Raw genomic sequence first — 14,080 nt, forward strand, 5'->3', positions numbered from 1 at the left:
GTGTTCAACGTCGCTACGTGTAATTTTTAATGTGCAACACCGGTGCATCTGCAAAAATAGTCCCCGGTAATTCACTTCCGTTGTGGCTTTTTTATTTGCATGGTTTTTTTATTTTATTTGCAGCGGCGTTTGTTTCTGTTTGCAGCGTTACTTTTATTTTCAGCAATGGCGGGTCTCAGCCACTGTAGTTTTATATTCTAACTTCACACTTAAAAGTAACTCCACTTCTCTGTCACTCCAAACGAAAGACTCTCGTTCATCTTGGAAGTAACTGGAAGTTACTTGTGTCATTTGTTGACGTTTTTTTCCAGGATTCTGATTGGCTAGCATGACTTTATGCTTCTCGTTACACGGCCCCCTGTAGGTTTGGCTGCTCATAGCACCGTAACAGCGGATTTATGCAGGTTCATGTAATATCCGTTTTTGTAAATACCCGGCTATGTGTAAACGTGGCCTGAGCGTGTGACTGTCGCCCAGTGGTTCTCAAACCTCTCCTGCCGTGACCCCCGTACTTGTACGTGCTTTTAAACGAGGGCTGCCGGCAGGGCCGTCAATTGGGTATGGCAAGGTATGGCAGCCGCCACACCTTGGCTTCAAGGGAAAATGTAAATGTATGTTTTTAAATACATTTATGGAATTACTCTGTATCTATTTGTATTGATTATTCTATTACTTAATACATATAGAATAACTACAAATGCAAATCAGAACAACATGATCGATTTCACTAGTTATTATACACTGCAAAAGCTCAAAATCTTAACAAGAATATTTGTCTTATTTCTAGTTAAAATGTCTAATTTTTAGTAAAACAAATCTCATTACATTTAAGACAAGACTCAAAAACAACAATTTTCACCTGTTTCAAGTAGATTTTCACTTAAAATAAGTGGAAAAATCTGCCAGTGGAACAAGATTTTTTTGCTTGTAATGAGAAGATAAATCTTGTTCCACTGGCAGATTTTTCTACTTATTTCAAGTGAAAATTTACTTGAAACAGGTGAAAATGGTCAAATAACAAGTTATTTTTCTGGTGATGACTCTTGTTTTAAGTGTAATGAGATTTTTTGACTAAAAATGAGACATTTTAACTAGAAATAAGACAAATATTCCTGGTAAGATTTTGAGTTTTTGCAGTGAGCGAGACTGCATTTAAAAAAATTCCAATTATTTTGACCACACAGATAAGCTACATAGCAGACTTCTGTGATGAGTATTTGCTGGACGTGTTGATTGATACTCTAGTTCTAGTTCTGTGACTCGTAACCTTGCCATACCTTAGCTTCCACTGAATTGACGCCACTGGCTGCCGGCTTGTTGCTGTTAAACTCAACTTATGCCCAGTGCTCAGATCTCAGAGAGGGAACGGTTGAAAAGCCGTCGTCATAGCGGCAGGAAGTGGTGATTAGAAGCAAAATACTGTCATCCCATTTGTGGACAGTCCGCCTCATCTCTGTTTGTTTCTTGCTGCCTAATCACCATGGAAGCGTGCTCTGTTTTTGTAAAACAAGTTCTGTATTCCCCACTGCTGAAAAATCTGCCTCCTACATGTCCCTGACCAGAGCAGAAAGTTCATGGGTCGTGTGTTTGAGCATCACTGCTCTGGTTGAATGCACCCACGTACATGACCTCCATCTGCCGTCAGAGCCCAGGCTCATGTCCCCTATTTTGTTTTTTCTCTTCTCCAGGCTACTCGGTTGCTGTTGGAGAATTCAGTGGAGATGAAGTGGAAGGTGAGTGAATAAAGCAACATTCACTGAGGCTTCTTGCTGCAGACAGGATGTAGTGTTTTTTTTAGTGTTTAGTTTATTTATTTTCGGTCATGACATCACAAAAAAAGAATAAAAATAAGACAAACATCAAAATAGCTTTTACAAAATTAAGAATAAAATAAAAATGACAACAAGGAAACTAATATACTGTTCAAAGAAAACATTACAAAAAAGTTTCAAATATACAAATAACATCTAGAACGAAAAAGGTGTAGGCTGAAGCAAAGCTTATTCTACCCCCAAAAGGATTATTTAAAGTAATGAAATAAAAGGAAGAAGTAAGAGATAAGCCTGCCAGTAAAACAAATTGCCTCCATGGGGATAACAAAGATTCCTCAAGAAATAAGAAAGAAAAAAAAGGTGCAGTCTACATGTTTCCTTCATCCTTAAATAATCAAATCAAATCACCAATTAAATGAATACCCAAATCAACATAGTAAGCATCACCGCTCATTACTTTGATATAGAGAAATCATCCTTCTTTTCAATGGTTTTTTAAATAAGGTTAAGGTTCTACAAAGTAAATACATTTATTAAAAGATTAAAGCCTTAAGAGATGAATTAATAGTAATCAGCCACAACATGTTATGTGATGCTCGAGGTGGAAATATTATCAATAATTGAATTGACTTTCCTTAAACCTCTGCTTCTTCTTGTCAGATTTTGTCGCCGGAGTTCCGAAGGAAAATATGCTTTATGGTTTGGTAAGAACGCTTCATTGCTCTCACTTTGGGTTTAATTTCAACGCTTTCAGGATGGGAGGCCTGGGCTTTAAAAACTGGGACTGATGTAGTAAAGTTAAAGAAAGAAAACAGTCCCTGCAATATTGTAAAAGTGGGAATTGTTTTTTCAGCAAATTCCATCGTAGAGCCTGAGCTTATATGAGACCTTGTAAAAAGATGTCCACCATATGTGCTTGCTGTGCTGCAGGTGTCCATTTTGAACGGTGCAGATCTTACGATCATGAAGAGCTACAGCGGTGAGCAGGTGAGTCTGAACACTGGGATTCAGTCTGTCATCAAAACGCTTTTTCCTCGCCGCTTTGTGTGTCTTTCGTGGCTTTTTCCTGATATCAGCCAGTGAGGACTGCATGGTTTGGTTCTGCACTGGCCTTGTTGAAGCAGTGATGGTTACCAGGGACGTTAGAATTCACTGTGATGGTTCAGGAAAGCTCTACTACTCTTTCAGTCTGGGAATCACGGCACGTTTTTACTAAAGTGAACCAGCACTGAAATAGACCACTGTAAACTGGTCCAACTTGAAAAAACCTGGCAAGCCTTCCAGTTTTCAGGTCTCTGTTGATTCTAGAAATGGGGGAAGCGTGTCTGAATACTGTGGTAGTATTGTTTGTGGTTTAAAAAGAAGAAATTAAACCTTGATTCTGATGGGATTTGTATGTAAGAGTATTAGAGCCAGGCCGGAGAAACATAAAAATAATATTTTAGAGGAGGAAGATTTTTTTTTCATTATGCACTTCGAGAAAAAAGTTGAAATGTTGAGAAAAAAGTCAAAATGTTGAGATTAATGTTGAAGTACAATTTTGAGAAAAAAGTCGAAATGTTGAGATTAATGTTGAAGTACAATTTTGAGAAAAAAGTCGAAATGTTGAGATTAATGTTGAAGTACAATTTCGAGAAAAAAAGTCGAAATGTTGAGAAAAAAGTCGAAATGTCGAGAATAATGTTGGAGTAAAATTTAGAGAAAAAAGTTCATATGTTGAGAAAAAAAGTGGAAATGTCGAGAAAAAAGTCAACATTTCGTGAATAAAGTTGAAATTTTGAGAAAAAAGTCGAAATGTTGAGATTAATGTTGAAGTACAATTTCGAGAAAAAAGTTGAAATGTTGAGAAAAAAAGTGGAAATGTCGAGAATAATGTTGAAGTACAATTTTGAGAAAAAAGTGGAAATGTTGAGAAAAAATTCAACATTTCGTGAATAAAGTTGAAATGTTGAGAAAAAAGGCGAAATTTTGACTTTATTCACGAAATGTTGTCTTTTTTCTCGAAATTGTATTTCAACATTAATCTCGACATTTCCACTTTTTTCTCAACATTTCCACTTTTTTCTCAAGTGCACAATAAAAAAAAATCTTCCTCTCAACTATATTATATTTCTTCTCCTGCCTGGCCCTAATACTCTTCCTGGTAGATTTGAGTTTTTCACGGCGCGCTCTCATTCACAGATGGGCTCATATTTCGGCTATGCACTGGCGACGACTGACATCAACAACGATGGGTGAGCAGCAGCATTTCCTCCCCCTTCTTGCTATTTCATTTAACTTCTCACGGTCTAAAATTGGATACCACCACCAACCTATTTAAGCTGTATCTTCAAACGTTGACGTGTCCCGGTTTAAATGAGATTGTGTGACCGTCGGGCCTTTCATGCCTGCAGGATGACGGACCTGCTGGTGGGAGCTCCCATGCTGATGGTGAAAGGCTCCGACGGTCACCTGGAGGAGATGGGTCGGGTTTATGTTTACCTGCAGCGCGGGCCCCTGGACCTGGAGCTGCTCCTGCCTCACCTGACCGGCACGCAGGCGTACGGGAGATTTGGCAGCACGGTTGCACCTCTGGGAGATCTGAACCAGGATGGGTTCAATGGTAGGAAGCTTCACAGACAGAAAAACCGTTTTTCATTAAAAAAAAATTCCCTTATTGTCTAAATGGAGAATGTAGTTAATCAATAAATCAGGTTAGAAATTAAATAGTTAAAAATAATGACATTTTTCCATCAGATATTTTTAGTCTTCCATTTTATTAGGAGGCTACAATGTCATGAGGGCTTGTCTTTTATTCATATCAGTTATTTCGGCGGTACAACAAACAGAGAAAGACATGAACCTGGATGGATTTAAGGATCTTGAGTCTGGAAAATTCAAAACAAGATCTAGTCTTGTGATGTCACAACCCCCGTGCAAATGGGACATATTTTTAGATTTAGATGTCTCCAAACAAAGTAACATGATTGTGTTATCTCAAAGTTTTTCAGTTGGTAGTCACTTCTGATCTGCAATCATGTGCTTTCCAACACACACAGACACAAATAATTTCATTATATCCGCTTTGAGCGCTCCCGTGTTCACTGGGACGGGAGCTGCAGCCGCAGCTTAACCTGGTTTTACAACAAAACCGGGAGTGTGTGAACTGATTAGATTTCCGTGTCATATAAGAGAAAAGCTAATATTATCTGACTTTTTGCTTCTGTTGAAGATGTGGCTGTGAGCTGTCCGTTCGGGGGGGAGGACCGGCAGGGACTGGTCTACATTTATAACGGATACTCGGAAGGCCTGAGGGAAAAGCCGTCTCAGGTGATCGCGGGCCAGTGGGCGGCCGGGGCCTTCCCTGCCAGCTTCGGGTTCGCCCTCAGAGGAGCCAAGGACCTGGACATGAACGGATACCCAGGTAAACCACTCTCACATAGGTTACATAATGTAAAGTAGGGCTGTTTGATTAATCGATTTTAAATCGTAATCGCGATTATGTAATTAGAACGATGTTAAAACGTGAAAATCGTAAAATCGATTTTTCACTTTTTTTTTTTTTTTACCTTGTCTGCAAACATATTAATTATTTATACCATATTAATGATTGATGGAAATACCTCTCAATACCTGCGACAAGTGCCCCATCGGAGAGGCTCTTTAGTGTAGGAGGGGGCGTTGTAACATGCCACCGGGCATCCCTCAAGCCAGATGCGGTAGACCGGCTCGTGTTCCTTGCAAAAAACTTGCAAATGTGAATAGCAAATGTAATGACTGACATTACACACCTCTACCTCCTTCATGGGTTGCATTATTATTTAGCATGCAAAGCAAAACATTTCTTGTTTTATTTAATTAGAAATATAACTTACTGTATGTTTGCAAGTGCTGATTTGCTGATTTTTTTTCAGAGATAAAACTTTATATTTTATTATATTTTTTAAAACTTTTTTTCAACTTATTTTACAGAGTTTTGCACTTTATTCATTCATTTTTGGTTTAATAAGAGCAAAGTTTGCACTTAAAGCACAATGGGGCAATGTTCAATAAAAAAACAGCATATTTGAAATCATTTCTTTGCCTTTTGTCAATTCACAAAATAATCGTAATCGTAATCGAAAATCGGATTTTGAGAGAAAAAAAATCGAGATTTTATTTTTGGGCAAAATCGAACAGCCCTAATGTAAAGATCAGAGGTGGGTAGAGTAGCCAAGAATTGTACTCAATTAAAAGTACTGTTACTTTAGAATAATATGACTCAAGTAGAAGTAAAAAGTAGTTATCCAAATAATTACTTGAGTAAAAGTAAAAAAGTGAAAAAACTACTCAAGTACTGAGTAACTGTTGAGTAACGTCTGATTTATTTTTTTAACACAACCATTCAAACAGACAAAAGTACAAAATAATCATCTTCAGGCAAATTAAATCAATAAAATAATAAAATAAATTTAAATTAATAAAACATAAAAAATAGCTTAAATTAAAATAATCTTAAAGTAAATTCAAGTACTTTAATAAATAATAAAATGAATAAAATAATAACAGAATAAAAAAATAAATTAAGCACAAGTAGCACAAAATTTCCAGCCTTTGTACTTTTCTTTTTTAACCAGAACTAGAACAAACATGAACTCATAGAAACTCTGTGTGTGTTTGAGTCTGTGTAAATGTGACAAAACATGCAAAAACAAACATTTTACCCAAAGAATCACCCAGTGATGTCATGAGATTGACGCGTACGCGGTAGGAATGGGTGATATTTTACCGTTCACGATATACCGTCAAAAAAATTCCCCACGGTAAGAATTTGTCATCTCGCGGTAAAAACGATAAATTCCCGTTGATGATGTTTTTGTGTTAAGCGGATTTATGGTTCTGCTTTAAATCCACGCACAACGTACGTGAAGGAAGGAAGGAAGGAAGGAAGGAAGGAAGGAAGGAAGGAAGGAAGGAAGGAAGGAAGGAAGGAAGGAAGGAAGGAAGGAAGGAAGGAAGGAAGGAAGGAAGGAAGGAAGGAAGGAAGGAAGGAAGGAAGGAAGGAAATGAGCCTGAAAGAAAGAAAGAAAGAAAGAAAGAAAGAAAGAAAGAAAGAAAGAAAGAAAGAAAGATAAATTCCCATTGATGACATTTAGTAGCATTTAGTATCTTTTAGAGCAGTGATTTGGGGGCTCCAAAGACTGAATGTGGTGATAGATTTATAGTTACAAAGATGGAGTTGAATTGATATTTTTCTATCGTCATTTTTATCGTTATCGGGATAAATGCCAGAAATTATTGTGATACATTTTTTAGTCCATACCGCCCATCCCTTGTATGCGGATAAAAGGATAAAAGAAAAGTAACAGCTCAACATAGCCTAATGTAGCGGATTAAGAGGAACAGTTTCTTTTTCACAAATCTACTCAAGTAAAAGTAAAGTATAGTGATTCAAAACTACTCCTAAAAGTACAACATTTCCCAAAACGTACTCAAGTAAATGTAACTCGTTACTACCCAGCTCTGGTAAAGATCATTGTTAACTTTGAATCTTTGTGTTCATATTCCTCCCTGGTGTTCTTTTGTTTTGTCAGATCTCATCGTTGGAGCCTTCGGGGTTAATAAGGCGGTTCTCTATAGGTATGATTGAGCTACTCTGTCTAGTCATTTTACTCTAATGAATAACAGACAGTTGTGTTTATTTTACTTCCATAAAGAGCAACAGATGAGACAATCAGTACCCTTAAATGTGATGACTGAAATAATCTGGCTTTCTACCTCAGCCATGTTAAACTAGTCATCTACTTGGAGAAACGACCGTGCGTTTGTTGCCCGCAGGTCCCGCCCCATCGTCAACGCCAGTGGTTCTCTAATAGTTTCCCCCACCATGATCAACCCTGAAGAGAAAAACTGCGAGGTCACCGATGGAAACTCCAGGCTTCTCGTTTCCTGGTGAGTCGTCAGATCGTCCCGTACCCAGCCCTCGGCCCGGTGACTTATTGCTATTTGTTTGACCCTGCTGCAGGGAAAAAAAGAGGCAATACAGATGTAGTCCTGCACACAAAACACATTCATCCTGCCAGGAAGTTCTGGAGAAGAAGCAGTGTTTTTTATCAAAGAAGTCAGAGTATTAGCCTTTTTTTTTAACTAAGCACTGCCTTTATCTGACCTATTTTCAAAATGTCTTCACATCCCAGTCGCCCTGTTGACTCGCGGGGAAGGAGCACGCTGAATAGCAGCATTGTTAGCCGCTTTTGGCCCATTTGACAGTGTTGAGTTCCAGAAAAGGGGAGGAAACAGATGACAGCTCCTTCGCTGCCCGGCATGGCCGACGCCGCCGCTCTCACGTGTCTTGCTTTTCCCCCCAGTCTCCACGTCCGGATCCATGAAGGAAACTCTTGTATACACATGTGTCTTGATTATGCTACGTTGCCTAGAGATGCAGAGGTTTTTTTTGGAGGGGGTGAAAAGGAGAGCGGAGGGGATAATGGGAAGGAGGTCTGGAGGGGAGGGGCCGGGAGGTTTTTTTGCAGTTGCTTTGAATGAGATATTGTTTGGTGGTGGAACACAGCTGGGAAACATCAGGACACGCAGACTCCTGTGAGCTTGCGTGTACAAATGTGAAGACATGGAAGCAGACGCATGAAGCTGTTACCGTTCCTCCAGTGTAGTCTTTGTGTTTTCTTTGTCCTTTTCTGTCATTTTTCATTTTTCCTGCCCTTCCCTGTGTGTGTGTGTGCGTTTGTGCGTGTGCGTTTCCTCAAGAAATTCCCCCGTTTTTCTTTCCAATTCCAGTTTTTGCTTTTTTGTGTGTGTTTTTTTTTTCTTGCAAGGGCTTCCCAGTAAAAAAAAAAAAAAGAAAAAAGGATTGGGGTTTGATAGTTGCAGGCCTGGACGGCGGCAGCATGTTGTGTGGCTGATGTCATGGGAGAAAGCTCCGGGCTTTAGACAGACGGCCATTGACTGGGCAGCGCTGAAACCCGAGTCCCTGCACAATTTCACCCTTCTTAACTCTGCTGCTCCTTTCTGTACGTTTTCTTTGCGGGGGGGCGGGGGGAGACACGCTGCTCCGGCCGCCCAGCTGGTGAGAGTGTTCGGGCCCCGTCTCCAAACATATGTATTTTTTCCACATGATTCACTACACCCCCATTCTGTCCTGCCTTGTAACGTGAGCCGTGTAGAGAGCTGACGCCAGAAAAGTGGGACGTGAGAGGAAGTTCTAGCAGAAGCCAGGGCGTCTGAGGTGTTTTGTGTGTCCCGTCTATGTGTGCTGATGTCTTCTCTCATCATGTTCTTATATAATCTCTTTTTTTTCCCCCTCCTGAAACAGCGTTAACCTGAGTTTCTGCATATTTGCTGAGGGGAAGCACCTACCAGACAACCTAGGTGAGCCAGTTTTCCACATCTGCACTTAATTACAAGCGTGCTGTCTGTCTGTCAGCTGGCCACTGGTGTTAATCCTTTGGCCTTTCGGATCTGTAAAACTTTGTAGGTTAACATATGTGTAATTTTTGATTTTGCTGTGAAAAAGAAAACCTTTTTTACAAAATATCATTTGCAACAGTTGTTCTCCAATGAATACTCTCCTGTGTTCAAGCCATTATCTAGCAAGCCTTATTTATTATCTCTTGTAACGCCCCTCTAATTAATCCTCTGTACACAGTTCCTTCCACTGCCGTCGTGTTTATGTCTCATTTACTACATTGTGTGCGCCTCAGAGGATTTATGATGGTCTTTTCAGAGCTGTCATTACGCGACTGCAGAGCATTCATCACTCCATGAATGCTCTCTTGTGTGTTATGTGCACCAGATTTCCAGGTGGAGGTGCAGCTCGACAGTCAAAAGCACAAGCAGAAAGGTGCGGTGAAGAGAGCTCTGTTCGAGGATTCCCAGCAGCCTTTGCTGCAGAAGAGCGTGCGGGTGCGCCACGGAGAACGCGTGTGCAACCACACGAAGATCTACCTAAGAGTACGTCCTCTTTTACACCAGTTAACCTGTGATCAGTAGGGGCGGTATGGACTAAAAAATGTATCATAATAATTTCTGGCATTTATCCCCATAACGATAAAAATGACGATTAAAAAAAAAAATACCAATTCAACTCCACCTTCGTAACTATAAATCTATCACCACATTCAGTCTTTGGAGCCCCCAAAACACTGCTCTAAAAGATACTAAATGCTACTAAACTACACCAATTAAACTGAATTGATAAAAACCAATGAAATGAGTTACACCTGTACTGCAAAACTGTAATGACTCAGATCCGCCATGTTTGTTACACAAAAACCTCATCAATGGGAATTTATCTTTTTCTTTCTTTCTTTCTTTCTTTCTTTCTTTCTTTCTTTCTTTCTTTCTTTCTTTCTTTCTTTCTTTCTTTCTTTCTTTCTTTCTTTCTTTCTTTCTTTCTTTCTTTCTTTCTTTCTTTCTTTCTTTCTTTCTTTCTTTCTTTCTTTCTGGCTCATATCTTTCCAGTCTTCCTTCCTTCCTTCCTTCCTTCCTTCCTTCCTTCCTTCCTTCCTTCCTTCCTTCCTTCCTTCCTTCCTTCCTTCCTTCCTTCCTTCCTTCCTTCCTTCCTTCCTTCCTTCCTTCCTTCCTTCCTTCCTTCCTTTTTTCCTTCCTATTTTCCTTCCTTCCTATTTTCCTTCCTTCCTTCCTTCCTTCCTTCCTTCCTTCCTTCCTTCCTTCCTTCCTTCCTTCCTTCCTTCCTTCCTTCCTTCCTTCCTTTTTTCCTTCCTTCCTTCCTTCCTTCCTTCCTTCCTTCCTTCCTTCCTTCCTTCCTTCCTTCCTTCCTTCCTTCCTTCCTTCCTTCCTTCCTTCCTTCCTTCCTTCCTTCCTTCCTTCCTTCACGTACGTTGTGCGTGGATTTAACGCAGAACCATAAATCGGCTTTACACAAAAACGTCATCAACGGGAATTTATCATTTTTACCACAAGATGACAAATTCTTACCGTGGGGAATTTTTTTGACGGTAATCGTGAACGGTAAAATATCGCCCATTCCTAGTAATCAGTCTTGAAAAATCCACTTTAGCTGCTTGACCTAACTGGTTTTTACATGAACTTTATTGCTTTTCTTGAACTACAGGATGAAAAAGACTTCAGGGATAAACTCTCCCCCATCTTGGTGTCCTTGAACTTCAGCTTGGACCCACATGCTGCAGCAGACTCCCATGGCCTGCAGCCCATCCTTAACTACCAGACCGCCAACGTTATCGTGCAGAAGGTACGTGAACGCCAGTAACCCTCGCCGTGTCCTCGCTGACAACAGCACACTAACCCTTGAGCCATCAACGGTACTTCTATAATCCATTTAATGAAAGAGACATGTTCGCTAATAATGCCCATGTGGTTCTGATACTGTTTGTACTATTTTCTCTGAGATGATAAGATTATCTTCCACATAGATTATTAATCATCAGCCATTCACTATTCAGTGTTTGCATAGTGAAAATGGGAGGCATATGTGCAGCGTCCTTGCAGGAATAGTTTGCTCGTCTGAGTAACGTCGGTGCGTCGGTGGCCGGTTCCAGACGGAGGATTGATATTTCGAGGAGTGGCACGGCGAGGCCATTTGCGGATTTTGTTTAAAATCTCTCGGCATTTAGCCAGTCCTCCTCCGGCCGTGAGAAGAGCTGGCTCAACTCGTTGGCATCTTGTCAGATGTGGTGCAGCATGCACCGTGTGTGAGTTCAGTAAGAGCTCTCAGATTGGAGCAGTTAGGAAATGGCAATCAGCACAGTTTGATCTCCCTTTTTCCTTCCCTTTCTCTATTCTGGTGTGTTCCTACGTCGTTTTTTTTTTTCCCCCATCGGGCCCTTTCATTGATGTCTCCTAGATATCAAAGCAATTTGGCCTCTAACAGATGTGGTCTACAAGCAGAACCAAAACCTTGAGATGAGCCTAAGCCGTAATATCAACTCTAAACCTGGAAAAAAAAAGACATCTTTCAAACAAACAACGAGAGGAAACCCGACGTGTGTGTGTAAAAAGGCTGTTGGAAGTTGCTCAGGTTGCCAGCATATTTCATGAATCTTTCTTCATAGTGGGCGAATGCGACCGTGTATAAACCGAGAGGAATGTCCATCATGCCACAGCTTTGGATTCGATCAGACACATGATGCTCTATTAATTTCCACATATGCTTTGAGAATGGGTGGCAGGCCATGTAACGTTTCACCGGCGGAGCCAAGTCTTTTCATCCCGGAGGGGATGAGAGACGGCTGATCTGCCTGGAGAAGTCTCTCCTTCCTTTTAACGTATTCCACATGTTCCCATCAAAATGTGTGGCATTATAATGGATATATTAATTGACATCCTTTTTTTTTTTTTTTGTCTCTGTCCAAATATCCAGGCAACCTTTCAAATCCTGGAAATGGCTGAAATTATGTATAAATGCCCTCATTGTTCTTAACATATTATCATCTGACCATTTGAGCATGACAGATAAATGGACCCCATTCATTTGGCCAAATCACTGTTTCGATTTTCCTGCCAGATAATCGTCCTCATTATGTCACATGATGATGTCACAGTTGTTGTTGTTAAAGTAAACCGATGCTACTGGAGACGTAGCTTTCTTGTCCTGTGCAAGGGCAGGCAGGCCGGCGTGCACATGTGGCCGAGTTAGCATGGCGGTTACCATGGTGTCCATAATTAGAGCCCCTGGATGGCGTAATGACAAGGAAGGTGCTCCGCTCCCTCTAATCTCCTGCTGCGTTTCTATTTATTTTCCTCGTCATTGTGCGCATCATCACACTGTCAGCCACAGCAGGATGCAATTTAGCGCTCCGCAGGGCTTTCCCTGCCGCTGCCACACGTCCAGCGGTCGTCCACTTATCCAGCAGTGTCACCGCTCCTTTCTTGTCTCTCCCTGCACGGTGATTGCCCCAAACCTCACTCCTGTTTTCAGGTCAGCTGAGATATCCTCCGGCTCAGGCTGCAGGCCCTGCTTCCCTATCTGTCGGTGCACCGCAGCAGCGTGCAGTGCGTGGCAGGAGCGCGGTTCACCACATGTCGCTGTGATGTGGGACCCTGGGGAGAGCTGACAGCTGGGTGCTCGCTCTCTCTCCGCCCCCCCGACACCAGCTCCGGGGCTGGACACCGCTCATCATTTCCTCTCTAACATCACAAACAGAGCATGTGTGTGTCAGGACAGCTGATTCATGGCTCTGTCTGCACTTGTCATGATGTCACGATGTCAGTATTCTCCTCCGGAGCTACAGCGTTGTTTCCAACTGTTTGATGTGCAGGGATGATGTCTGGTAAACACGGGGGGCTGCGGGCCAGGTGTGTTTTGCTTGGTGGTCGAGGAAGGCAGGAAAGGAATTTATTAGTCACGCCGCGTCTTGTTAGACTCATCCAGTTGTCACCCCTCAGCAGAGAAGTGATTTATTGTGTGTATTATTCAGAACCTGTAAAGCCTAGATGTCCAGGAGCCTTCTGTTAAAACTTTTATCATCCCAATGTGCATCTTTTAGGCTCAGATTCTCTTGGACTGTGGAGAAGACAACATCTGTGTTCCTGACTTGAAGCTGGCAGTTCATAGGTGAGTCCTTTCATCAGCTCCAACTTCCTTTTCTGAAAACTATATAGTCTTCTATCAATATATCTAGCTATTTTTAGGCATATATATATATATATATATATATATATATATATATATATATATATATATATATATATATATATATATATATATATATATACCGTATTTTCTGGACTATAAGCCGCACCTGTATATAAGCCGCATCCGCTCTATTTAAAAAAAAAAAGATATGCAAGCTGCAGAGATTTATGTTGTTAGATTAGACATTTACTACATGTACAGAACCATTTTGAACTGTAAATGATGTACATGTTTGTACCTAAATAGATCCTTTCCTAACAGTGTCTTTTAACACGGCAGCAACTTTGCTGATTAAAACGGGACAGAACCAAGAGAAAATAACCAGTATTTATTTATCTATTTATCTGTTTGAAATCTGCTTCTACTTCTATCTGCTAAAGAAGAAGTAGCGTATTCTTCTTTATATTTATTTTGTCTTAGTTTTGATTCTAATTCCGGTTAGCACTCCCCCGAGTGGTGGAAGAAAAATCCACAGAATAGCTGCACCTTTGTATAAGCCGCATGGTTCAAAACCTATGAAAAAAGTAGCAGCTTATAGTCCAGAAAATACGGTATATATATACATATATACAGGACTGTCTCAGAAAATTAGAATATTGTGATTTTCTGTAATGCAATTACAAAAATGTCATACATTCTGGATTCATTACAAATCAACTAAAATATTGCAAGCCTTTTATTATTTTAATATTGCTGATCATGGCTTACAGCTTAAGAA

General features: G+C 40.5%; 1 protein-coding gene across 1 annotated transcript in view; it reads left to right on the plus strand.

Moving 5' to 3' along the window:
* The window catches only part of itga5 (integrin, alpha 5 (fibronectin receptor, alpha polypeptide)), a 54,907-nt gene that overhangs the window by 24,680 nt on the left and 16,147 nt on the right, over window positions 1–14,080 (plus strand). Inside the window, exons 8-19 of the mRNA XM_061735341.1 lie at window positions 1,689–1,733; window positions 2,433–2,476; window positions 2,703–2,759; window positions 3,954–4,006; window positions 4,166–4,374; window positions 4,984–5,175; window positions 7,325–7,370; window positions 7,569–7,682; window positions 9,061–9,116; window positions 9,541–9,698; window positions 10,822–10,959; window positions 13,214–13,281. Of these exons, the coding sequence (XP_061591325.1) occupies window positions 1,689–1,733; window positions 2,433–2,476; window positions 2,703–2,759; window positions 3,954–4,006; window positions 4,166–4,374; window positions 4,984–5,175; window positions 7,325–7,370; window positions 7,569–7,682; window positions 9,061–9,116; window positions 9,541–9,698; window positions 10,822–10,959; window positions 13,214–13,281 (1,180 nt within the window). The remainder of the gene's footprint in view (window positions 1–1,688; window positions 1,734–2,432; window positions 2,477–2,702; window positions 2,760–3,953; window positions 4,007–4,165; window positions 4,375–4,983; window positions 5,176–7,324; window positions 7,371–7,568; window positions 7,683–9,060; window positions 9,117–9,540; window positions 9,699–10,821; window positions 10,960–13,213; window positions 13,282–14,080) is intronic.

This window comes from Cololabis saira, chromosome 12 (genome assembly GCF_033807715.1).
Source record: "Cololabis saira isolate AMF1-May2022 chromosome 12, fColSai1.1, whole genome shotgun sequence".
NCBI classification, from domain to species: Eukaryota; Metazoa; Chordata; class Actinopteri; order Beloniformes; family Belonidae; genus Cololabis; species Cololabis saira.